At 44.7% G+C, this 26,522-nt stretch overlaps 1 protein-coding gene across 1 annotated transcript in view; it reads right to left on the minus strand.

Moving 5' to 3' along the window:
• Positions 1 to 26,522, minus strand: part of LOC144753759 (chymotrypsinogen B-like) — a 50,244-nt gene that overhangs the window by 18,136 nt on the left and 5,586 nt on the right. The window contains exon 4 of the mRNA XM_078641342.1: positions 11,967 to 12,045. Coding sequence (XP_078497468.1) covers positions 11,967 to 12,045 — 79 coding nt within the window. The remainder of the gene's footprint in view (positions 1 to 11,966; positions 12,046 to 26,522) is intronic.

The following is a 26,522-nucleotide window of genomic DNA, read 5'->3' on the forward strand; positions in this document are numbered from 1 at the left end:
CCACCTAAACCAACACATGCTAAATTCTTCTAACTGTAGAAATCGGTTAAACTTCTAGGACCGACAGAATGTGGGTCCATCACAGGCACACACAAGCACTGCAAGGAAATAGTGGGGCCGTCCATTACCAACACATAGAAAATGTCACCAGGACGCAAGGCAGACAGAAAATAAAAATGAATCAAGGCATACTAGCTTATAGAATGCATTGCTCACTGAAGAAAAGAAACAGAACTCTTGAAAAGGTAACCATTTTGTGGTTTCAAACGCTGCAATTTAAGCGGCTTTTTGCATTGTACTAAACCCATGGCCAAATTTATCATAGGACTGCGTTGTTCTCGAGTCACAAGGTGACGCAAGGGCAACACAGTCCTTAAGTCTGATTTACTAAGCCACGCAAAGAGAGAGAGGAATCTTGATAGATATGGTGCATTCCTACCCTGCCCGCACCATTTCATGCAGCACAGCATGTTGTGTTGCTGTGTTGCATCAAGTTTTGCTACATATGGGCCCCAGTTTGCATTTTGGAAAAGCATTTCCGACTTCCTAAACAAGTTTACAGACCCATTTCGAATCACAATTAGGAAGGGACGGGAAAGGGGCATCTCTTCTTAATTGCGACCGAAATTGTGTGTATAAATGATTTGGACTGCAGTTGCCATCGTAAACCATTGAGGAGTTAGAACGTGTTAACAAATTCCCAAAGGGGAAGCTGTCAACATCGAACAGGTTCAACTTGGAAATTGTGTTGACCTCACGTGTAAGCAGACATAGGTCCATGGGAAGCTGTCCCCGATGTGTTCCCAAATATTTTTTTTTAATGGTATAGTTCCTTTAACACCTTGCGTGCGGCGCCGATTTCCCCCCAGGGTACTGGACATTCCAGAACAGGGTGTGGTCGTGACGGAACCATTCCGTCATCAGCACAGCTCAACCGTGACTGATGACGGAATGGTTCCGTCACAAGCATCGAATGGGTTAATGAACACAGGCAGTTTAAAAATAAAGTTTCCTGTTTGGAATGTAAACACAGGTATGGTAGTCTGCTGCTCTTGCAGGCCACCATTCCTGGGTTATTATCCAATTTCTGGGGTCAGAAAGACCGGCATGCATAATTAATACTCATTAGGTAGGACTTTCTGTGACCCCCACCCCCAACTGGAGTTTTTGCAATGTCACTTTTTAATACATAGATGACATTACAAAATTAAACCATTACAAAAATGGGGTTACCCAATAATGGTCGTGGACCTGGGTTCAATGTGGTACAAAAGACAATGGTCCTAGACCTTTTCTTTTAAAAGATATGTATCAAACCTAAAGTTATTGTTAAAAAACAGTTGCTTGAACATGCACAATGTTAGCTCACAGTAGTTACAGTAAGTAGACTAAAGTGCAAAGGATTTTTTCCAAATCATAATCAGATGAACAGTAGATTACTTACTGAAACAAACAAAGGGGAGAGGAAAGGGGGAAGGTTGCTCCAATGGACCGTGCGGAAAGAGAGAGTGCTCTGGTGTAGAAGCAGTGAAAAAGAATTTCAGGTAGTGTAATAGGGATAACTTAAAAACATTCATATGCTGGACTGATAGACAAATCTCAGTCTTCGGTAGCCTGGCCACATTTAGACAATCAAGGTTCCTTTACATTCAATTTAAAATACACAACTGGTTGGGAAGGGGATGTCGGTTATTTTAATAAGAATATTTATCAGGTTGATACACATGTAGGAATATGATTTAAAGGTTGAGTAGAGAGGGGGTTTATGGGAATGGGAGTCTTTCGGTAGAACAACGTATGTAATTGGGAGGAGTAGCAAGGGAAGTAAGGCACGTGATGTCAGTCTGTTAAAAGGTTGAATGCACACAGCTGACAATGTAGAAGGCAGTAGCAGTGTTCAAACAGAGGATAGGATGAGGGACAAAAGTCTTGATCGTGCCGATTCTTTTGAAAGCTAAAAATCTGGGATACGAAGATGGAGGGGAGTTAAGGCAGGAAGTGAATAGGGGTTAGAACAGGGGAGAACGCATAAGGAGGATCATGAGAGTTTTGACAGATGGGTGGCACAATGTTTTTCATGTTTACAGCACATTAGGGGATATTACAGTTGTAGGTATTATTGGGAGAAACACGGGGTCATAACGAGGGGTGTTTGAATTATGTTGGATTAGAATATGAATTTGTCAATGAACTTGCCACATAGAGTTGGTGTATTACAACTAAACATTGTTTATAAATGCACTTAAATTGTTTATCGTATTTGTTTTAGCAACCCCTGAGGAAGAGCCAAGAAGGCTCGAAATGCATTGGGTTTTCATAAAGCGTTGTCGACTTCAAAATGCAATTAATGTGGACGTACCTATGTATCAAGCTTGGATTTGAGTACTATTGGTATTTGAAGATGTTAATAAAGACCACAAATATGAGCACACTGTCTCCGTAGTGATGAACTGACAAGGACAAGAGTATATGGATTCAACTCTGGACAACCTAACAGCTATGTTTAAAATGAGTTTATTTTTGGAGTACTGGGATAAATGGAATATACAGGTGGGAATGATTTCCGCTTTTTGCAGTGCGACAGTGGGAGCGCCAAAATGAGTGCTCTTTCCGGAATAAACTTTCTAAAACTGTCATTTTCAGAATTGCAATTTAAAATCAGACTTCACCATAAGTTGTGTTTTTAAATTGTGATTCAAGAGAAACCAAATTTGGGTGTGCAATCTCTTCCCAATTGAAATAACACTTATAAAATGTAATAAGGTAATCCGAATGTTAGCCTACAGGAGAGATAGGCCTTGCAGTAGTAAAAAACGAATTTAAGAGTAAACCTGGGTGTAGTGTGCGTAGCTGGGCTACGCGGAGTGCCACGGAGTTGACAACAAACTCTGTGGCACTCCGTGTAGCTCCGATACACCGCCCGCCTCCACCCCCCTATTTAAGATATACGTTAGCAGTAATTTAAAGCAATTAAAAACCACTTACCTCTTTACCGCGTCGTCCCCGGGCTGCTGTCCTCCTCTTCCTCGCCATTCGGCTACTGCTTAAGAGAACTGCACATGCACATTTCTCGCAGTGCGAATGCACGGGCATGCACGCATGCACAGGTTGCTTAAGAAGTATGCGAATGGCGAGGAAGAGGAGGAGGGCAGCCGGGGGACGCCGCGGTAAAGAGGTAAGTAGTTTTTAATTGTTTTAAATTACTGCTAATATCTATCTTAATAGGAGGGTTGTGGCGTGCAGCGGGCCAACTCCGCGCTGCTGCGGAGTGTGCAGACTTTTGTCTACTAGGCGTTCTCCACGGAACGCGGAGTAGGCAAAACTCCGCAGACTCCACTGGCGGAGCGGAGTTCTCCTCCCACGGTTATTTAAAAGTTGTTCACTACTAGGTCATGTGAAACTTAAAAGTACATGTCTTACTTTTAAATACAATTCACACTGCCCTTGGGCTGTCCACGGCCTACCTTAGGGGTGACTTAATGCATTAAAAAGCAAGGTTTGGGCCTGGCAAGAGGGTTAACTTTTCCAGGTCAACATGGTAGTTTGAACTGCACACAAAGGCTCTGGAGTGGCAGGTTTGAAACATGTTTTAAGGACTAATTAAGTAGGTGGCACAATCAGTGCTGCAGGCCAACTGGTAGCATTTACTTTACCGGCCCTGGGCACATGTAGTGCAAGTCACGTTAATAGGGACTTATAAGTACGTTTATTAGGCCAATTGTGGATAAGCCACTGTCACCATGCTTTAAGTAGAGAGCACATGTTCTTTAGTACTGGTTAGTAGTGGTAAACTGCCCATAGGTCTAGAGCCTGCAAAAACATGAGGTCTGAAGGTGAAAAGTCAGAGGAAACTACACCAAGGATGCCAGGTTAAGCATCAGTGATACTGCCTAAAAGAATGCATCAACTGCTTACCTCAAGCTCAGCATTGACAAAAACAGAATTGATATGCTCTGACAACAGCAAAAGGCACATCAAAATCGAGGATTGACTCACATACATAATCCTAGTTAACATGTTTCCCTCACCTTTAATAGTGCCAAATCACTCAACTTCATCATCATCAACTTCTCCATTACAGATGTTTGGTATCAGCTACATCTCGAAAAAAGCACCGCCTACCTGCAAAAAGACTTGAACCATTCTTTAAGACCTGTCTCTCGACACAGAGGACTGTAATACCACCATGACAGCGTTGCCTTATGAATACAAGGTCTGCTTACCAGTATCATGCATTCTGACGCATGACCCATCAAAAGAAATTTGACCAGATTATACACACCCAAAAGAATCCACACTTGGTACCCTTGCCAGCCATATTTCATTAAACCTCATCACCTTAATTTGTTAGAACTTAAATATCTTTAGAATAAAAGAGGTCAAGACCAGGCTAAAAGACTGCATGAACAAAAAATAAAAGAGGCCTTTTCTGCTAGTTGGTGCTCCATCACAATGTACACTGTTTGTTGCCCTTTGTTCTGCAATTGAGAAAATAACTGACATCTTAGCTATGCATAGGGAACTTGTATAGACTCGCTGCTGACCACCCTTAATCATCCATAGTTTTCTCTAATCATTTAAGTGATCTATTCCTACACAGCTTGACTTTAATTATATAGAAAACAATACATAACAATAGATAGATAGATAGATAGATAGATAAATAGATAGATAGATAGATAGATAGATAGATAGATAGATAGATAGATAGATAGATAGATAGATAGATAGATAGATAGATAGATAGATAGATAGATAGATAGATAGATAGATAGATAGATAGATAGATAGATAGATAGATAGATAGATAGATAGATAGATAGATAGATAGATAGATAGATAGATAGATAGATAGATAGATAGATAGATAGATAGATAGATAGATAGATAGATAGATATTTTCACTGAAAAAACTAATGTTAAAGTGATGCTATAGTTAGGGGAAAATGTCAGTTTAAAAAACACTTTAAACAAAAAAAACTGAAATGCACCAGTTATATCATTCGTTGTCATCGGTGACAATGATGTAATTGAAAATCTCATGAGTGATGTAATATGTGAGTTTACAAACAGTGGATGGTGGGGGCACAAGCTAGCTCAGTAAACTATAACTACTGACTTTTAGTTTTTTTTTAGTTTAACATGGTATTTTTTAGCTTACAGTGTCACCTAACTATAATGTCAGCTCAACACTTTTTCAGTGATTTTGTAACTGTTTTCAATTTAGAATAAGATAATATTGTTAGACCTAACTATAACAACACTTTAACCTTTGTTTTTTTAGTGAAATTCTGTGGCTTTTTTAACCCCTTCCCTGAGCCGCGAATTCCGCTTGGGGGTAAGCGCGGTGCTTCCGTGCTCATGACGGAACCACGCTGTCATGAGTCACAGGCGGCGTGTGCTCATGTCTGCGTGGTTCCGTCTTGACCACGCCTGCTCATTAATTCGCCCGCACAGGCGGGGGATTAATGCCACGTGGGCGGAGAGGCAGCAACATGACGGAACCACGCCGTCACGAGCACACGCCACCCGTGGCTTATGACGGCATGGTTCCGTCATGAGCACGCAAGGGGTTAATGTATCACCCTACTTAACAATAGTGTAATTTTGACCTTTGGTTTTTTCAGTGAATTTCTAATGTATTATTTTACTAACATACCTAATAATAAGGTCACAGGCCTGTAGCAGACAGGCCAAGCATCCAACACCAACAGGGGCAGCCAACCCTCAATGCACGGCCAGCCAATGAGAGCATCAGCCCAATAAGAGGTGCCATTTTAAATGATGCAGGTCTAAAGGCATTCTCAAGGGGTCCCCAAATCAATATACTAAAAGACAAGCCTATTAGCTTTGTCAAGGGGTCACTTAATTCCAATCTGGTGCAGTCTCTTGATGATTGTGTGGTGGGAAATGGTGTCAAAGGCTGCAGAGAGGTCAAGAAGGATCTGGGTGGCAAATTCTCCTCTGTTAAGTAGGGTGTGGATGTCGTCTGTGGCGGTGATCAGGGTGGTGTCGGTGCTGTGGTTGGCTCACAAAACTGATTGAGAGGGGTCTAGTAGGTTGTTTCTCTCCAGGTATTCGGTGAGCTGACAGTTGATGGCAAGTTGGGGTGGTAGCTCTGGAGATTGCTGGGTTCTGCTCAGGATTTCTTGAGGAGAGGTCTGACCTCAGCGTGTTTCCATGAGTTGGGGGGAAAGATGGCTGTGGTGATGGATGCATTGAGAATGGTGGTGAGTTGGTGGCTGATCTTGTCACTTCCTAGGTTGAAAAGGAGGTGGGGGCATGGGTCGGTGGGTGCTCCTGAGTTGATACAGTTCAATATGGCTATGGTGTAAGGTGAACTGACATCCGTAGCAGGTGAACAATCCAGCAGTTGATACGGTGTCTGGGGTTCAAGGCTCGGAGATCTCCAGTGGAGTATCTGTGGGTGTTTGGAGGGCCAGGGTTCCTGGGACTGGGCGCAGTTTAGGCACAGACAGGTGTGCCCGTACACATGACACTGGGGCTTCTATTGAGTAGGGCCTGGTAGGGGCACTGGGGAGACAGGCAGCGGGAAGCGGGTAGCAGGAAGTGGGAATCAGCACCGGAGGGGGAAAAAGGGGCTTGCGGGAAGAGCCCAAGGAGGAATTACCTCACCTGTCTGGAAGAAATATAAACAGAACTAACCTGGCTGAGAGAACTCAGCTGGCTGAGGTCAAGCACAGCAATGACCTGCACATGGCAGGAGCAGTCCTAGCAGCAGTGCAGGGAAGGGGCACTGACTAGAGTGAGGAAGAACTGGTAAGGACCTGCTTAATTGGGCCTTGTTGCAGCCTCCATCAAGTAGGTCCTAGAGGGGTGCTGGGGAGGCAGGTGGTGGGAAGTGGATGGTGGGAATAGACCCCTGAGCGGGAAAAAAGGGCTGGTGGCAAGAGCCCCAAGGAGGAATTGAATCAACTGTCTGGCAGAAAAATAGACAGAACTAAGCTGGCTAACAGAACGTAGCTGGCTGAAGGGGCAAGCACAGGACTGGCCTGCACGCACAGGGTAGGAGCAGTCCTATCAGCCATGCAGGGAAGGGGCACTCTCTAGAGCAGCCGTCTTCAAACTGAGGGGCGGGTCCCTCTATGTGGGCCTCAGTTGATCCCAGGGGGGGGGCTCCAGGCTCTGGCCAAAAGAAGCATTATGCTCTGTAATGAGCCATCGCTATCATCTTTTGTCATTTACATTGGGGGTATGTGACAAAAAGGAAGGAACTCCAAACATTCTTCAGAACCCCCAGCCACACACTGATACTGTGGATACTTTTAATAGCTACAAATTAAGGGAATAATTCTGAAATATTTTGAGAGGGGGCCGATGATTTTTTTTTCACTGGGGCGGGGGGCATTAAAAAGTTTTATCTAGTGTGAGGGAGAGCTGGTATAGATATGCTCAATGGGGCCACGCTGCGGTCTCCATTAAGTAGGTCCTGGGAGGGGTGCTAGGGAGGCGGGGGGTAGGAAGTGGGTGGCGGGAATAGGTGCCTGAGCAGGACAAGCTTTTGCAATGCAATTGGTCTCTCATTAATGAGAGTTTAAGCTATTGGCAACGGAATAGCTTAAACTCTCGCAAATAGGAAACCTATTGCATTGCCAACAATTTTTTTTTTACTAGTGCCCATGCAGCGCTTTCACATTCATGAAGGGTGTGTCCTACATTAAAGTGAAACCACAGCATGAGGGCTTTCACAAAAAAGCATCTGTTTGTCAAGTTGACAAAAAGATGTTATTTTGGGGGGAAAAGCGCCCATGCCAAGCTTTCACTTTAATGTCGGCTGCATACCTTTCTTTAGATGCTTTTTGTGTAAAGAAAGGGGCGCGGACTCTATGAATGTGAAAGCGGTACATGGGCGTTAGTAAACAAAATAAGTAAATAAGCATGGCCACTAAATGCGGACCGCTTCGCTAAAATAAATACATAAATAACCGAGGCCACTATAGTTAAAGTGGACTGCCATTCATAAACATTAAAATAAAAGCGGGTGGCGTGCTGTGAGGTAGTTGAAATAGGGGAAAAGAATTAAATAAAATAGTGCTGACCAACTTATAAAGCACACCAGTAAAAGGTCCAGTCACTATGGGAAGTAACAACTGCAGACAAGGCAGTACCAAATAGAGACTAACAAGCCTAATGACGTCTCGGAAGCCAGTGTTTACGAAGGACAATGACACAAGCCAATTATAAATATGGGCGGGGCTTCTATTCCATACTCTACTTCTGCATGTGCTGCTCGGCTTGATCTAAAAAAAGGGCTGGCGACAAGAGCCCATGGAGAAAATAAATCAACTGTCTGGAAGAAAAATAAAGAAAACTAAGCTGGCTGACAGAACTCTACTGGCTGACTAGGCAAGCACAGGACTGGCCTGCACGGGGCAGGAGAAGTCCTAGCAGGCGTGCAGGGAAGGGGCACTGGCTAGAGTGGGGGAGAGTTGGTAAAGACCTGCTCAATGACGCTGTGTTGCGGCCTCCATTAAGTAGGTCCTGCGAGGTGCTCTGGGGAAGGGGGCGGCAGGGAGTGTGTGGCAGGAAGCGGGATTCGGCACCTGAATGGTAAACAAGCATTTGCAATGCAAATGGTCCCGCCCTTGGGACCTTATATGTATTTAGCTATGCAGCACATTAGCCTGTGTGCTGAAACATCTACTGTTCTTTAACATGGAAGGAAAGTATGCACCAAACTGCGTGACATGCCAGGTATGGGAACACATGGCGAGAAAAATTACCTTTCAGCAAGAAATGGTATAGTTCAAAGCTCTGTTTTTAATATAAAACCGGGGCCTTCTGTGGTCATATCACTGAAAATCCAAGATTTGAAAAAAATAGTATTGTTGACAGGTGCTCAGGAAGACAATTTCTATGGACTGGAAGCTAGAGAATGCTAAAGTGATTCTGTTATTTTACTGATCTCTGCTGGTCGCTTTCTATCAAGAAAGTTAAATAGAGGCAGCTGTCCCAATTTTTTTCTTTTTTAAAGTACCTCAACAGAAAGCAATTTTGGTAGTTTACTGACCTCTACTGGTCATTATCTATCAAGACAGTTGAATAGAAGCAGTTGAACAGAACAAGCATTTGCAATGCAATAGGTCTCGCATTTGGGCGAGTTTAAGCTATTGGCATTGTAAATGACAATGCCTTTCATTGATTTTGTTTAAAAGAAAATAAAAATAAATGGCAATGTCATTTACAATGTTAATAGCTCAAAATCATGTAAATGCTAGACCTGTTGCGCTGCAACGCCAGCGAGACCTAAAAAAGCAAGGAGAATGAGGGGATGCTGCAGACCATAGAAAATCGAATTTTGAAAAAAAGGGTTGAAAACAGTAGCGTGTTTTAAAAGAAAAAAGTAGGTTATTAAAAATGAGCTCACAAATATCATCCTCTGTAGTTAAATGGCCCTATTTGAGTACAATGTCACAAGCTATGTGTATTGCAGCGTGTTGGGAGTATAATCTGCAGGTCACCAGTTCCAATGCTTTTGAGCTAGTTCAGCAGGCCAATAACGAACTGCAAAGATCCCTCGTCACAATTTAATTCCAATGAGAAGATTGTGAATAAAAAATATATTTTACTACAGATACGAGAGTATTATGTAGATCACAGTGAGAATAATCAAGTAGGCTAATTAAGCTACATCATAATGAGTTTGTGTGTAACCTTTTGGTTATGTGAAACATGGATTTCTCATTTTCCAATTCAAGTGAACCACCTTGCTTCAAGAAAAGAGATGAAAAATACGTTCTCTATCAGCAGAGAGGTGGTTTTAAATAAATACATTAAGAAAGTAAACCAAGTCGAAACCTTTACTCCTAAATTCCAGCTCCTGTCATAGAAGAGACAGCATACAGCTCCCCAGCCCCAGGCTATGTATGTTTAACAGAGCACCAAATAAGATTAGTTTCACAGCAGAATACATAGCTGTCAACGGGTCATAGGATGGAGTGCGTCAGTCTGTGCTATATGGTTCATACTCTGCAACAGACAACATGGATCCTGCAAACAAATAGTACATTTCCTGATCAGTACTCTACCTCGAGGAAATAATTTGGTACAACTAAAAATCTCACAAGATACAACTTCGCACCTAAATTTGAAGCAAATTCAACCAATATTCATGCAAGGGCTGCAACGCGATGCACTAAACATCAGTACTTGCAAGTGAAATAAGGCAAATAGTTTGGTAGCTGAAAATAGCGCTATATACCCCGTTGTAAGGCACCTAAACCCGTGATTGGATAGGTAAAGTGCTGCACTTTGGGGACGTATTTGGTTGGGAGGGTGTTGAATTTGCAGTGAAGCCTACGTGGCTAGACATTTGGTGCCATGTGTGAGCGACCACTGTGGTGGTCTTGCATAGCGCAGAATAGCTTTGCTTAACAGTGATGGAAAAAGAATGACAGATTGAACATGCATTTTACATTATGCTGCTATGAAACATGCTGGAGATACCATGTGCATTTTCCAGTGACTACAAAGCATTCCTGCCACAGTCTGTGCTGGACACAGCAATTAAGAATTGTGCTATTGTTTTGGCAAAGGCTTGCTTGAGTGGTCTTTTTCAAGCTGGACAAATAACGGAGCAGAGCTACATTTTGCCCGTGGCAATACTGACAGTTTAGTCCTGTACCTGCAATGGCAGAGAAAACTGGAGGAAGGTGGTATAATGCCAGCAATATAATTTGCAGTTCCCTTTCATGTATCTAATGCTTTACAATGTCTTGCCCTGATCAGTGGTAGGCATTGGTGTCATCAAATATGGCATGCACCACCTTCCACAGAGATTGTGAGCCACTAGCAAACGTGTGTTCCGTAATTAACTGCTTACTTTTACCCTTGCTAGCCAAGCAGACTGTATGGCTTATTCTCGGCTACTAAAAGAAAACAGTATAATTGTGTTTATAATAAACCACTTGACGGGTGACTATTTCAAAGTTTAAAGTGACACAATTATGCATCTTGCAAAAAAAAACAAGCAAACAAATAAGCAAAAAACAAATCCCCCGGCCCTCACTTACCTACGTCCACAGAAACGCTGGAACACGCTGTGACGCACACCGCAAGTCGGCCTGGAGCGCGCCTGAGAAGAGACGCGGGAGGACAGGAGCGTGACGCACGTGAACGTGCACGTTGACGTTCCCGCGCGTTCACGGACCTGAGTCGGCTCGTGCACAGGTCTAGAGCTGCTCGCTCACTGCCCTGACTCCCTTGGCAGGGAGCAAGGCAGCTATAAGTCTCGTTGGCGGCAGGGCTTCGCCCTGCAACGCCAGCGAGCCCTAAAAAAGACCCTAAGCGGAAGCAGACAAGTCCTAGGGCTGATCTCCAGAGACCACAAAGTACATACACATATAAGTATATACTAAAGTATATACAAGAGGTATTGAATGCTCGACCGAAAAAGGGCTCGCGGCAAGAGCCAAAGAGGAATTAAATCAACTGTCTGGCAGAAATAATCAAATGCGCTAAACGGAAACGCAAACGTAAAGTAACGAAAAAACAATAAAGAATGTTATCATATTTCTGCATGAAGTGGTTTGCAGGATTTACATGCTTTGGGGCTCAGATGGTACTTTGAACCTTAGGGTCAAGCCGGAGCGCTGCGCTGGCTCAGCTGTCCCTGTGAATTTGTTCTTTGACCACTGACTACCTTCGGCTCCGGCCTCTGGCCTGCTTCTGACGCTATCTGATCTCAACACTGTCTGTCATGGATATGAGCAAGGGGTGCGGTACACAACGCAGAGCCATTGTCTGTCCGTCAACCAATAATGTCCAGTGATATTTCCTCTGCTATAGTCTATCTATAATGTATTTACCCTTTTACCAAAAACCGACTTATGTGAAATACCTTAATGGCAGCCACAGTCTGGAGTAAATCTTACAAGCAATCGCAGCCATCACAGAAAAAGACAAAAAGACAGCCAATGTTAAGAAAGAATAGTAATTGTTCTTACCTCAGCGATAGATACAACTTTAGTGCGTTCTTCGCTATTTTCCAGATCATGTTCTCCAAGAACCACAACATGGGATGTTCTAAAAGAGGAACAAAAGTATTGTTGGGAATATTATTACTGAGCTCTTGGCAGGTAACGTGTTCTTCACGTGAGAGGAAAATGTACAGAGTGAGCACGTGCTGTGAGCCCATTGTGTACACCCAAGGCTTGCATGCTGATGGGACCTAGTCACAAGTCATTTAAGAAGCCATTCCAATATGAAAAACATAATTACATCGCCAAACTTACAAATGGGTAAACTTAGTTTAAAAACCTATGAAATCACTTAAAAAATGCATTACATAAAATACAACTTAATTTTCAGAATTTACATTAACTAAGTATAAATGTATTTCACTGCACGTGAAGCGACACGTCTTTTTGCTCCTGTAGAATAGGGAAAGATGACAGATAAAAGATGCCCTGGAAGCACTCCATTGGCTCCCAGTGGACAAAAGCACCACATTCAAGGCCTGTTTCACAGCAAATACGGCCCTTTAAATCAAATGACCAGGTTATCTGCAGAAACTAGCACCTCACTGTGGCCCATACCGGACTGTACCGCTCTAAAATCTGCACATTTGGTTATCACAGAGTTTTCGGACGGATGAAACATGGAACCCTAAAACCAATCTCTTGGGAAGAAACAAACTTGTTTTATAAATGAACTGGCTCGAAATGAATAGAACGGATCACTTACCATATAGGGTTGTGACTGAAGAATATTGGTCTGGGGCCCCCATTTACTAACTGGACTTTAACTTGGTGGAGAAGTGTGGCTCACTGGTTAGAGGAGGCAGACCTGGAAGCAGAGGTCAGCCCGGGACCAGGGTTCAATTCCCAGCTCGGCGGGGTCTTGAGTCCTAAAATGTCCATGGACTCGACAATTCTCGCTCCGGTGCCTACTCAATTCACGGGTTCACACTCTGCGACTCTGGGCAATAGCTTGCTTAATCTCCACAACGGCCCCTCGCGGCGGGATGCCTGGCTTTCACCTTGCGGATACCCTGCCGGGGTTATCTCACAGGGGAATACCAGGACGGGTTCCCTAAGCAAGCGCTTAGAAACCGCTTGGTGATTTGCGCTATATAAATTCCTGTACATTTACATTTACAACTTGACCTATTTCCTTAGTGTACTTTTTTCCCTAATCATTGTGCTCTAAAGTCGACGTGCAGTTCTGTATACAATTAAGCAATAAAGAAATGGGTACCCAGTTCATGCTCAACAGTCTAACTAGGTGTGACAGGCAGAATTTAGTGTCAGCAACCTGACTTACAAAAGATAACTACACATACAGCCAATAAATAGAGACCAACAGACTGAGCAATTACCGTCATCTTTGCGCTAATATTTTACTCCTGCCATAGCAAGGGTACTCCGTCTGCCAATTTATTTATTTATTTGAGTTTATAACGCGCTTGAATCCACTCCCGAAGGAGTATCTATGCTCCCAGAAAAAAACATCAGTTTGACAGACGCTCTGCCAACATGATGAAAATGAAACTTTTTTTTATTTTAAATAAGAAAATCCCCCCAAGCATGGCTTGGAACGCCAGCAAGATTGCAGCACTGTTGCCGAGCTCCAGCGGCCTCGGGGGTAAAAAAGCTGTTCAGACCATTTCCACATCTTGTCCTTCCATACAGAATGTGACCCTGGGGGTATAAAATGTGCATCTCCTGCCCGGGACCCCCGACTACAAGCAGCATTGGAGCGAAGGACACTGGAGGAAGACGCACCGCCGCCACGATCATACATCCCCAGCCTCCAGTATCCCGCCTGGACCACCTGGTGTTATGCAAACTGCAATAGAGGTGACCAGAACGGGGGGATGGGCAGTGGGGATGGCCAGCACCTACATCCTTCCACCCATTCCGGCAATGTGAGGGGGTCGCACAACTTCCCCCTGGATGGTAATGGGGGAGTGGGTGGTTGACTATTGAGAAGCCACATGCAACAGTGGGGCCTACATACCTCCTTCCTGTCAATACTGCTGGAAAACCACACTGTGCCAACAGTGGGAGTATGGAACAAATGATTTCAGTCAGTGGTGAGTTACATGATAGGTGCACAGTGCCATTCTGTCGCCCTGCTAACACATCCAGGTGGTCCCCCGGACTGCTCATCTGCCTATGTTTGCCTCCACCTATGTGTCCTGATGAACTGGCAACCTGCACCATGCAGACATTGCCAAGGCACACTCTGAGCAAAACTGTGGGGTAAGGGAGCAGCGAGATTCTCCACAGCTGGTGGATGGCGCTGTTAACAATACATTGCTCCTAAACGTCCTGAAGTCAGGGTCACCTACGGATCCGTGCCCAGCCAGGGTGCTCGGTGGGGTGGCCGATACTGTGTGTAATGAGGTTACCCAGATTGTGAACCTCTCCCTTTCTACTGCGACGGTCCCGACCGACTGGAAGCAGGCCAAACTTTTGCCGCTCTTAAAAAAGGCCGGGATGGATCCTGCTGCCCCTTCAAGTTACCTGCCGACTTTGGCTAAAGTCTGCGAAAACATGTTTTTTCACCAACTTGATCATTTTGTTGAGTCATCTCTCATCCTTCACAGTGCTCAATCAGGGTTTCGGAGAGCCTATAGCACTGAGACTGCCTTGGTGGAGATCTCAGAAGCGATTAGGGAGTGCCTTGATGGAGGCGGCAGAGCGGTTCTGATTTAACTAGACCTCTCTGCCGCCTTCGTTTTGGTGCCCCATAGGCTTCTACTTGCCAGGCTGTCTGCTATTGGCATCTCCGGATCTGCTCTGGATTGGCTGACATCATTTCTTGATGACAGGACGCAGCAAGTGTGGCTACCACCGTACGCCTCCCGCCCTAGAAAGCTCACAACTGGAGTCCCGCAGGGGTCTACACTTAGTCCCCTTCTTTTTAATGTTTATTTGACACCGTTGATCTACCTGGCCGAATATTTGGAGGCTAAAATTATGGCCTACGCCGATGACACACAACTTTTGTTCACCTGGCCGAGAGACAATTTGGATACATCGGCTGTTCAGCTTTGCCTCTTATCTGTTTTTCGGTGGTTAGTGTTTGCCCAACTTAAGTGCAACGAGGATAAGTCCCAGGTCCTTTTCTATGGTTTCTTCCCCGACAATTTAAAAAAAAATGTGTGGCCCCCTGACATCCCCTGCCCCAAATCTATGGGAGGTCCTGCTAAGAACTTGGGGGTTTGGTTCGGAAATGATTTGAAGTTTGAAGACCATGTTAAAAGACTTACTGGTGCCTGCTTTGGAAAATCTCAAGGCTTTGCGCAGATTTTTTCCTCTGCTGCCAAGAGAGGCCAAAGAGACTGTGGCGCGTGCCCTCATTCTCTCCAGGCTAGATTATGCGAATGCCCTGTTCTGCGGTCTACCTTCTTATCTAATCAAACGGCTCCAGGGGATTCAGAACGCGGTTGTAAGACTCCTGTTTAATCTGCCAAGGAGATCTAGCATTCGCCCTCACCTGCGTAGCCTACACTGGCTTCCTGTGGCACAGCATATTACCTTTAAAGCTTTGATCCTTTCTTTTCGAGCGATCCATCAGCTTCGGCCACCATACTTGAGAAAACGTTTTCTCTCTATGTCCCCAATCGCTGCCTTCGATCAGCTAATCAGTGCAGGATGGCTGTGCCCAGATTTAAATTCACCAGGCTGGGAGGTCAGTCCATCTCGGTGATAGTTGCCAGAGCCTGGAACGCACTCCCTCTCCACCTGCGGGCAACCCAGACCATTTCATGCTTTAAGAAAGGTCTAAAAACTCATCTGTTTACTATTACTGATTAATCTACTCATTAGTCCCCCTCTCTGCTCACCGCACTTCATTCCATGCTCCGTGCCAGGATACTCGTGAGTAACAGAGCGCGTTATAAAACAATTAATAACATAACATAACATAACGTTGAGAAGTACACTGACTGCATCTTCTCTGTGACCTCAACCATCCCTAAAAGACCTGCAAGTACGACCACAGGCTACGTACGCAGGGTGCCATGCCAAATCCAGCCTCTTTTGCTGGTCTGGACTCTGACTTACAATAAACAAATGCCTACTCTCAAATAGATTTTAGCCAGGGCTGACTACCATTTGAATCTTAAAAGGCAACCCAATAAGCAAACCCAGAATCTGCTGTAGCAGCGGATTCATCCCCGGAATCTAGCACTGATGAGGGGAAGAAGACACTTCTACTAGCCATGCAAGGAAGCTTGGTAAAGATTGGGAGGAGGATCAATGCGCTTATGCTGTGCTTAGACTCCATGAAGGAAAAGCTGAAGGGACACGGCTGTCAGCAGCTTAGTGCCGGATATACGACACTGAAGACACCCTTCACACAGTAACAGAGTATTGCAGGCACATGCCACTTGAACTAAAAGGAAAAACGAGGACCTGGAGGTGAGGTATCGGAGGTGTCACATCTGCAATCTGGGTCTCCTGAAGACAACGGACATAAGGAAACTGGAAGAGTTTTAGAAAGTGTGCTTGTGACTGTCTCTGGTAGAGATAAATTATCAACCCAATTTGTGGTGAAACAAGCCCACACACCCTAGGTCCACAACCAGTCCCAGAACCGTCATCATGCCCAGTCTTGGCGAGCTTACTTAGCTACAGAGACATGCTTTAGCCAGGGAATAAACTGAAATCATACATTAACTTAACAAATAGATCATTCCCAGGTGATGCAAGACGCTCATCGGAAATTTGGGCCTGCGAAGAAGAAACTGCAGGGACTGAATATTCAATATGCACTGTTGTGCCCCACTCGTCTTTGGTCCTACTATAATGGCAAACCTCATGTCTTTGCAGATCACCAAGCTGCGACTCAACTCTTGAAAATGCAAGAGAAACAGATATATAAGAATCAACATTCTAGTGGACCGGCCTAAAGTCAAGCCTCAGTGATGCAGCACTTCAGGGCATGGTAATGTGCTTATCACAGTGTGGACTCCCCAGGTGAATGGTTCGTGGCCTGCGGGGAAGACTACGTCATGTCGGAATTAGTGTTTTTTCTTGTAATAGCTCTATACAAACACACAAAAGGGCAGTCTAAGATTTGCTTTTTGCTTTTTCCATATAATGCTTGTTATAGTTCACACTGTTTTCTACTAGCCACCCCCAGGTGCAAGCCACCTGTATTATGAGAATATTTCTGGGAGAAATGGGGATGGTTGCATTGGAGGGGGAGGGGTGGGGTTGGGATGTAACTGACCAGATATGATTTGGCGTGGGAGTGCAGGTGGGCTGGGGAAATAATGGGGGAAACAACTATGCAGTTCTGTTGGTAACTACTTTGTGTACGATAAGCCCTACATAGAACTTAGCCTAATGCATACAACTACCACCATAGAGTCTAACTATAAGCCACCTCTGGTGAAATTCATGATGAGGAATGTATAAGGCCTAAAAAACCCTTAAGAAAATATGCCAGGTATTAGCTTAGGCCTCGCAACATTCAACTGATATCCTCCTATCCTAGGCAAACCACCTCTTATGCAACAGAAGCCAGCATGTGGCTAAACAATGGAGATCACATACAATTTTTGCTACATACTTAACCTACTCCAGGGAGCTTGCAATACTCAGGCCTAATCACTGATTCCAACATCAGGTGTTTGGGTTTGGAGCAGATGATGAAAAATGCCACAAGAGAAGTCCAGTGGTGAAGAAATATGCCACCGGAATACACTAGTGGGTGAGGGTCTCCTAGATACCTGTGTGAGATGTCAAATTCCAGTTGGTTCATTCAGGTCCCACTCTCTTGGCTTTTATAGCTCGAATATTAGACTTCAACAACATGGTGGTGGTTGAACTGCGTTACTAGATATAAAGCAGACTAACAAATTAGTCAACATCTGGAGAACACGCTCTGCAACCAAGTGGGAATACATGTTTTGCTCGGCGGTCCACAGATCAGCCTCTGAGCTGGACTTCTGATTAGGGACCATGGATGTCCCGGGCGGACACATGACGTTACACATATTCCCAGCACTCTTTTGGACCAATTCCTGGTGACCATTACACTACACATGCTGGAGGAGAGAGAGATGCGTCGAATATGGCACCTGCAATACCATGTGCTTTCACATGTTTTTTAGGGAGGAAATTAGAAAGGCCATAGTGACATATTTGGATATGAAAAAGGACTAAGTTAGGGACATGGAACAGTGAGGGAAACCTTTAAAGCTGTAATACAAGGAGAATGCATATTGAGGGGGAACAGCATCCTCAAACCGATTATTTGCACTCGTATTCACTAGAAGAACATTTTTAATTACTTGATACTCGATACAGCTCAGATCCTGATCCTGTGGTGCTTAGACAGGTCCAGCTGACACTATGCAAGTCCCATGACAAGTAGGATAGAGAATTAAAAACACTGCTGCACAGCAGTACAGGGATGGAGAGCGACCAGGGAACACATTAGCCAGACTACTGAAACCCAAAAGGGCTGCAAATCAGATTGCCCTAATAATTAATAACAGGGCCGGAAGAAAGCCTGTTTGTTAGATATTGTTGCAGATTTTATGCTCCCCACCCGGAAGGGATCTCTACTCCCCTCTCTCATCAGACACAGAGACCGAAAAGAACTAGAGATGTCACTTCTGCAAGTGATGCGGCAGCTCTCACTTCCTCTTACGACAATCTTATTACTGCCACCCTCCAATCCAAAATACAGGTGATCACCGGACTGGGAAGAGAACAGGCCCCTCCGAAATCCCCTAGACCCCCGGCCACACGCACTATCATCCCCACGGTCCCCCGAACGATAAAACACACAACAGAGATGTCCCCCAAAAACTGCATGCTCATAAACTGCAGATCATCCACCAAGCATGCCACAGAGCTAGCGGAATCCATCCTCACCCACGACATAGCCATAGCATTCATCACTGAGACATGGCTAAATGACTTCTCATTTCCACTCATGAATACTCTTGTCCCCCCTGGCTTTGTTATCACCAACAAAGATAGAAAAGATCAAAGAGGGAGGCATAGCCATCATCCACAAAAACAATATTTCCGTGACAGAAATAGACTCCTTCATCTACAACACCTTCGAGTGCATACCTGCCAAAATCAACAGTAGCAACAATAAAACACTTGTGTGCCACCTCATTTACCACCCCCCAGGCAACACCACCACATTCACTGAACACCTGTCCGACCTGATTGCCCACTGCTCTTGCCGAGATATGAACAACCTTATTCTGGGTGACCTCAATCTTCACTGGAATAAAGAAAACAACCTGCTAATCCAGAACACGAAGGAGCTGCTTCTCAGCAACAACCTTATCCAACACTGCTCAGAGAAAACCCACAACAAAGAAGCAAACCTAGACATCATTATCGCCCAGCACAACACTGCCACGATAGACCACGCCCTGCCCGTGGACTGGTCCGACCACCACTTAATCCTTTTCCACCTCTCTCAGTCTTTCACACTGTTAGACCTGGCACCATTGGCGTGGGTCTCCCTTCAATTTGGTCTGTTGCCTCATGTATTTCTGCTGGTGTTGTATGCTTTGAGCACTGTGCCACTGCTATCCAGTGCCACAGTGCAAGTGCTCCCTATTGTAAATTGATGTACTAATCAGTGGTTCCATGTTTGGCTATTTTGTTTACTTGTCAGACTCTAGTCTAGTGAACTGAGTGTTTCAGAGCATGTAATCCAAATGCTGCTGGTGGGCCTGCAGCACTGGTTGTGACACCCACAGAAGCAACCTTGTAAAATGTGTCTACGGTCTGCCATTGCAGAGCCTGCGGGTAGTCTGGTACTGTCATGCTGACTGGGCAAGTGCACCCACTTCCCAGTCTTGCTTGCTCTACCCCCTGGGGAGCGGCTGATGTCTCCGCCCTGCGCACTGAAAGAAGAAAAGGAGTCCTGTAAACAAAGTGCTCCAGGACTGTACTTGCCTTCCACAATGCTGGCTCCACCTGCTGTGGGGCGTCTTATGTGTCTGCCCTGCACTGTGAAAGGAAAGGAGAAGTCTGGTAAACAGAGTGCTTCAGAACTGGTTTGGACTGGGCAAAGGCCCCTCTCCCCTCAGAGAACAAAGGATTTTGGGGTATAAATATTGAGACCCTGATCCCATGAAAGATCACTTTGTACTACAAGAAGAAACCTTTACTGAGAAGAGGAACCTGAAGAAAGTGAGGAGAGACTATTCCCAAGCAGAAGTGGTTGTCTTACTGCCAAAGGAAGGAAAAAGGAACGTTGTGTACTTTGCTTTCAACTTGAGAACGATCTCCAAGGGCTTGGAAAAGAGCTTGCCTCCTGCTGAAGTTTCAGGGACAACAGACTTCACCCCCAAGCTCCCCAGAACTCTTGTGGAAGTGCCTGCTGCTATTTTGGGCCTTCTGAGAAACTGCATGTCGCAAGGAGCTGGAAGCACGACTCAACGAGAAGAAGCTTGTCTCCGTCGCTGCGCCTGCCGTCACAACTCCGAAGGAGGGTATCGCCGCTGGAACTTTCGCACTGCACCGCATCGGAGAGAAGCATGCCGCAACGAAGAGGAAGCGTGTCGCCATCGCTGCTGCTGCCGTCGCAACTCCAAAGAAGGAGGGTGTCGCCGCTGGAGCTGTCGCCCTGCTCTGCATCAGGAGAAGAATCTCGCAATGAGGTCGGAGCGTGTCGCCGTCGCTGTGCCTGCTGTCGCAACTCCGAAGGAGGAGGGTGTCACCGCTGGAACTGTCGCATTGCACCGCATCGACCAAGAGCACCTCGCATCCCGCGAGTAGCGCGCCACTGTCAGAGCTGCTGCCGTCGCATCTTGGATGTCGCCGCTGTAATTGTCGCATCGAGCGGAAGCTTCACGCATCGTGGGAGAAGAGCGTCACCACTGGAGCTTTTTCCGCCGCATCGTAAGGGTGTCACCGCTGCTGTCCATGCATTGAACCGAGACCTTCTCGCATTCCCGAGAAGCGTGCCGCATCTGGAAGAGTCTTCACTTCTTTATTTCTTTGCACCTGACTTTGCCGCATTTCCCATCGCTGCAACATTGCTTGTCGTGGAAGCGCAATGCAACTTAAGGTAAATTGACGCAGAGTGTTGCATCTAAGAACTGAACTGAACTAAGCTTACATCTACCATCTTAAAGTAATCATAGTGTGTATTGTTGTCATTTATGGTCTTGTGGTAACTCTATATAAAGTCTACTTATTTTTGATATAAAACCTGTGTGGTGTCCATTTGTAGTGTTGTCATTGGGTTACTGTATGTGGTCACAACTGCTTAACTTACATCGCCTCTGAAATAAGCCTTGACTACTCGTGCCACGCAGCCTAGAGGGTGAGCAGGGGTTATTTTAGGAGTGTAATTCCTTTGTCCTGACTAGAGGAGAGGGTCCCTATTTGTCACAAGAACCTACCTGTGCCAACTATCTAACACACACCTAAACCCCCCACCCAAGACCCTCCGAAATGGACAAGAAACATTACCCAGATTAACATGACTGACCTAGAGGGAAGGGTTAACTCTCGCCTCACTGCCTTCAAGGACGATCTATCCGCAACACAACTCACCGCCCACCACAACACAAACATGACATCTATTCTAGATCAAGTAGACCTCTTGAAACTAAAGAAAAAGAGGAACATCCCATCAAGATCTTGGTTCAACACGGACCTTAACAACGAAAGAAGACAACTAAGAGCTACAGAAAGACTATGGAGGAGTAACCCCTCCTCAAGCCTACTCGAACAACTCCTAGCAGCCCGAAGGAAATACAAAAAACACATCAGCAGCGAAAAATCAACCTTCTTCTACACCGCCCTGGACGATTTCGGCCGTTACCGACCGGTATTTCAGAATTGGCATGTAGGGGCATAATTTTACAGAATCGGTAAATTTACCGATTCGGTAAATTTACCGAATCTGTAAAATACCGAATCGGTATGTAGGTAGGGACTCTTCTGAGTCCCAAAGGCCCTACAAATTCGGTATTTTACCACCCAATCCAATTGGGTGTTAAAATACTGAATTCAGGTGTGCATGCACATGTGTGCATGCACACCTAGCCATGTGACAGACAGACATGCCCTCAGGGCATGTCTGTGTGCCACATGGCGCACATGCCTATTTGTGGGGTGCCAGAGGGTGTCAAAGTGACACCCCCTGCACCCTTGCAGAATTCGGTATTTACCGATTCGGTAATTACCGAATCGGTATTTCCTATTGATTCCTATGGGCTTCACAGCCCATAGGAATCAATAGGAAATACCGATTCGGTATTTACCGAATCGGTAAATACCGAATTTTAACGATTCAGTATTTCCACATCTGGAAATACCTACATCTCCCCCTTCATATTTACCGACTCTTAAATACCGAATCGGTAAAATTCGGTATTTAAGAGTCGGTAAATATGAATTACCTACATCTGGCCCTAGGTTTGGCAATACCCTACAAGCTTAATACTGCTATCATGCAACCTCCGATGAGACCAGGGCTTGATATTCAGCTAGTGCAATGCACAAGACTAGCTAGATTTACTAGCATTGACGTTGTCTACTCCCCGCACATTACACTGTTCCACAACCCTATACTGGCAATCACTAGTGAGCGATTGATGGTACAGCACCTGCAGGACAGTCACATTTGATCCCTGCTAGGTATGTATGTGGGAGGAGATTCTTCACCCTTGAGGAATATCCATCAAAAGGCCGCTCTACATTACTAGCAATATATTTCTATGCCAGGCTCTGTGCAGCAGTAAGAAAGGCATTTCCTACTTATCCTGGGGAACCAGTGGATCGGAGGATATTGAGCCTTGCTGCAACTGGTGAATTAACTACAAAAAGAATCACCACAAAGTACACTACGATTCTGAGAGACATGCCCAAGGTGGGGCATCGCTCCAGAGCTAAATGGTTGACGGTACTGGTTACATAATTTACAGACACACAATAGGAATACAATAAAAGTTTCCGTGAACGGACAACATATACTACTGGATTACAATTTTCTCCACCAGGTCTACGAAACTACAGCCAGACTGTATAAATATGAGGGGAGGGACAGCGATACATGTGAAAGATGCAACACTCTTGAGGTTAATTTTTTTAATCTGGCATGGGAATTGCGATTGCTGAATAATGGAGCAGGCTGCAGCCTGAGGCCCTGATGGCATTACTGGCTTATGTTAAATTGGTACTCTAATGCAGTAGGAAATTTGTTGGACTCGCCCTGCTCTTGGGTAAGAGACGAGTGGGTATGATGTGGGGAAGAGGTCACCGGCCACAATAGACAATTGGCTTACGAACCTAGCGACTTGCAGCACAAACTCAGAAATATATGGTACACTACTACCTGTGGGGTTCTGCCTTAGAAACGTTAGGGACCTGATGCAAATATATCTTGCTGGAATGGTAAGAAATAACAATGATGACAGTAGAGACCTAAGATGCCGCGGCACAGCTGGGGTCAGTTCACAAGGTCTGGAAAATTTAGAATATAGGTAGCTAGTCAGTGATGTAGGGAGATGCAGATGATGTACAGACGGATAACTGTAGATATTTCCTGATCGTTTATCACCTGATTTCTATTATGAAGCTTACACAGTACATGATGCTCTATTTTGTTATTGATATATTACATGCTGTATTGTTACATCAGACAATATGTTGTATTATACTAATGTGTCAATAAGTAACGCTTTAAAAAAAATCTCAAAGCAGGATTTGCATTTAAAAAAAAAAAAAAAATGCCGGCTCTCGCCATGGGGAGTTTCCTTTCATGGTGAGGGCAGCATTGAGAACTTTTTAATGCCCCTGACTGTCAGGTTTCTCCTGGCAGTGACTGTCCATCAAAATCAGGTGAGCTGACATATAACAAACCACTGATGGCCCTTACTTAGTTGGTCCGAAGGAGGGGTATGACCAAGGCAGCGACAACTCTTACTCCATCGGGCCCTCAGAGAAGCTTGACCATGGTGGAGACTAAATAGTTTCTGCCATTGTCAAAACTATGTCCCCTCAACCCTAAACCGGATGGGCAAATCATTATAGTGGCGGGAGATAACTTTTTCGCCATTATGATGGAGTTACCTCTCCACCAACATATACATTAGGTAGTAAGTCATCTAGTCAATTCTATGTCACCTTACAGGATGTTTAAGAAAATTAGAGGTCCTCTGCAAAATCTCTGAGGAATTGTGTGCAAGACTTTTCTGTTCAACATTTGAAAACAAATCACTAAAACGCTCTCATAATAGTCGATTCTACATGTTTCTTTATTTATAGTGTTCTATTCCTGTCCCCTTTTCCTCACCTTTCCTCTTTTTCTTTTGTTCTGTCTTATATTTCTTGCATGTCTAAAGGTCTATTATTTATGTGGGTGTGGTTACATACATCTGTTCGTTACCTCGGAAATTGATCTAGAACATTCATCTTTGGGCGTTGCTAACTGACAGTCTAAAGTTGTAATATGTGTTCTGTCTCTTTCCATATAGCATATATGTCTGTGCTGCAGTTTACGCATTTTGCTTAGTTTACTGGAAATTGAATATCTGAATATCCGTACTAGAGGTTCTGTATTTAGAATGTTTTTAAAACTCTGTGTATTTTTGTCAATTTCAAATGCGATCATATTTTAAAATGATTTTCTTAATTTTTAATTAAACAAAGACAACTGGTGTGAACCTTAAGCAGCTGAACCACAGCTAAATCTGTACCTCGGCCTTCAGTACTTACCATAATGTACCAATAGCTACAAAAGTTAAGGAGGTTATCCTGTGAACAAATACCATAACAAGCAAAATTCTCTGTCCTGGCCAAATTTTATTTCTTCAACAACACGTTGCATAACTGCTGCAGGACTCATATTTACTCTCTGGCCCGCCTATTCGAGTAGAAATACATTATTATTGTAAATCAACTCCTCCATTTGATTTAGCAATGCATCCGCTGATAATAATGCAAGAGAATATACCAAGCATGTTGGTCTATAATTTAAGGCTCACCCAGCTCATTTATTAAATAAAGTGCTGAATTATGTCTTTGTAGAATGCAGTGTATCGCCTGTTATTGCGACAAAGTTCTTTTAGCAGCATTCGTCTCCATACTGCAGGTTCAAGTCTACTCAAGTGAAAATCATTCCAATATATTTCTACATGTCATGGTTCAAACGTCCATGTTCTAGAAGTTGTTCATACTACCAGATGTAGGGGTGCCAATTTTCTAGATATGGCGTTGAAGCTGTAGTCCTACTACTCCCCCACCTTGAGAGTTCAGTCTTGACGGCCTCCTGGTCTGGTGAATGACATCACATAATTTCATCACAGGCTCTAGGAAACAGAGGCCTTTCTAAGAGGGACTTTAGCAGCAAGACTTCCTGCACTCTCTGATTTTACGAAGAAATAGAGACAACGAGAAGAATGGAGAAGTCATCCCTCACAGGACACAATGTTCTGTGTGAGGAGCAGTAGATATTGTGGAAGATTTGTTTTTTAATGAAATCTAATAGAGAATGTTCTTATTTTCCTTAGTCCTGCTTATTTAGTTGGTATTTAAGAGGGTAGAATACACAAAGAAAACACCCAGACAGCATCACGCATTAAATCAAGGGATCTGTACATTGAAATGTGCTGCCCTGCAGGACCGCCCTACAACTTTAACTTTACATAGGAAGCTCTAATGCCCGAAATTGGGACCAGCAGTAACCTGCTATTTAAATCTATTAATTAATCTAGTGTATTTAAGGTTATTAGATAGCATTGCATCACAAAGAGGTATTCTGGTGCTTTAGAGGAAAGAGGGTGTGGCTAAACATAGCAGACACGAAACAGCAAAGCTCCTGCCTCCAAACACCCCGATCCGACAATGAGCGCTGATCCTGACCCCATACATGAACCAGGGGTGTGAGGTTGTGCCAGGGTGATCTGTGGCACTGACCGCTCCATCTTTAGAGAGACACTGCCCGTAATAAGCAGTATTCATTGGGATGTGACTTGCACTGTAGGACTGGACAGAGATGCTGAGATCGGCTGGCCCTGAGATCAGGTGAGCCCTGAATCCAGAGGAGACCATGAACCTGACTTCCCAGGATTGACAGATGGGCGTGGTGGCCCTGAAGAGGCTGATACAGTTTGTGAGCTGATGGCTGCCTCCGAGCGCGCCCTGCGACAGGATTGTGCCTGACCTGATCTCTGCTGACTGGGAACTTAAACCGAGGAGGAGGTTCTCATGCGGCTGAGCCGATTAGACTGTCGCACACCTAGAAACAGAAAATCCTTGCTACAGTACTGGTCCCACTGCGGGGCATTCTCTTCACCCCGGAATGACTACCATCTGTAACTACTCTGCTGCACTCACTGGGAACCTCCATCTTGGAGATGTGTCCGCCTCAACATCTTGTTGTGCCCTCCATTCTGGTTCCCCCAGGGATACACCACTTGTCTGCAGGTGGGGAGTAAGTCTAGTGACTTTTATTTGACTGCTCAACTCAACCAAACTGTTACTATAGGCATAATGAATGTCCCTGACTGCTTTAATACAGACCCTCACTGAGACAATTCATACCTAGGATGG

This window comes from Lissotriton helveticus, chromosome 5_1 (assembly GCF_964261635.1).
Source record: "Lissotriton helveticus chromosome 5_1, aLisHel1.1, whole genome shotgun sequence".
Taxonomy (NCBI): Eukaryota; Metazoa; Chordata; class Amphibia; order Caudata; family Salamandridae; genus Lissotriton; species Lissotriton helveticus.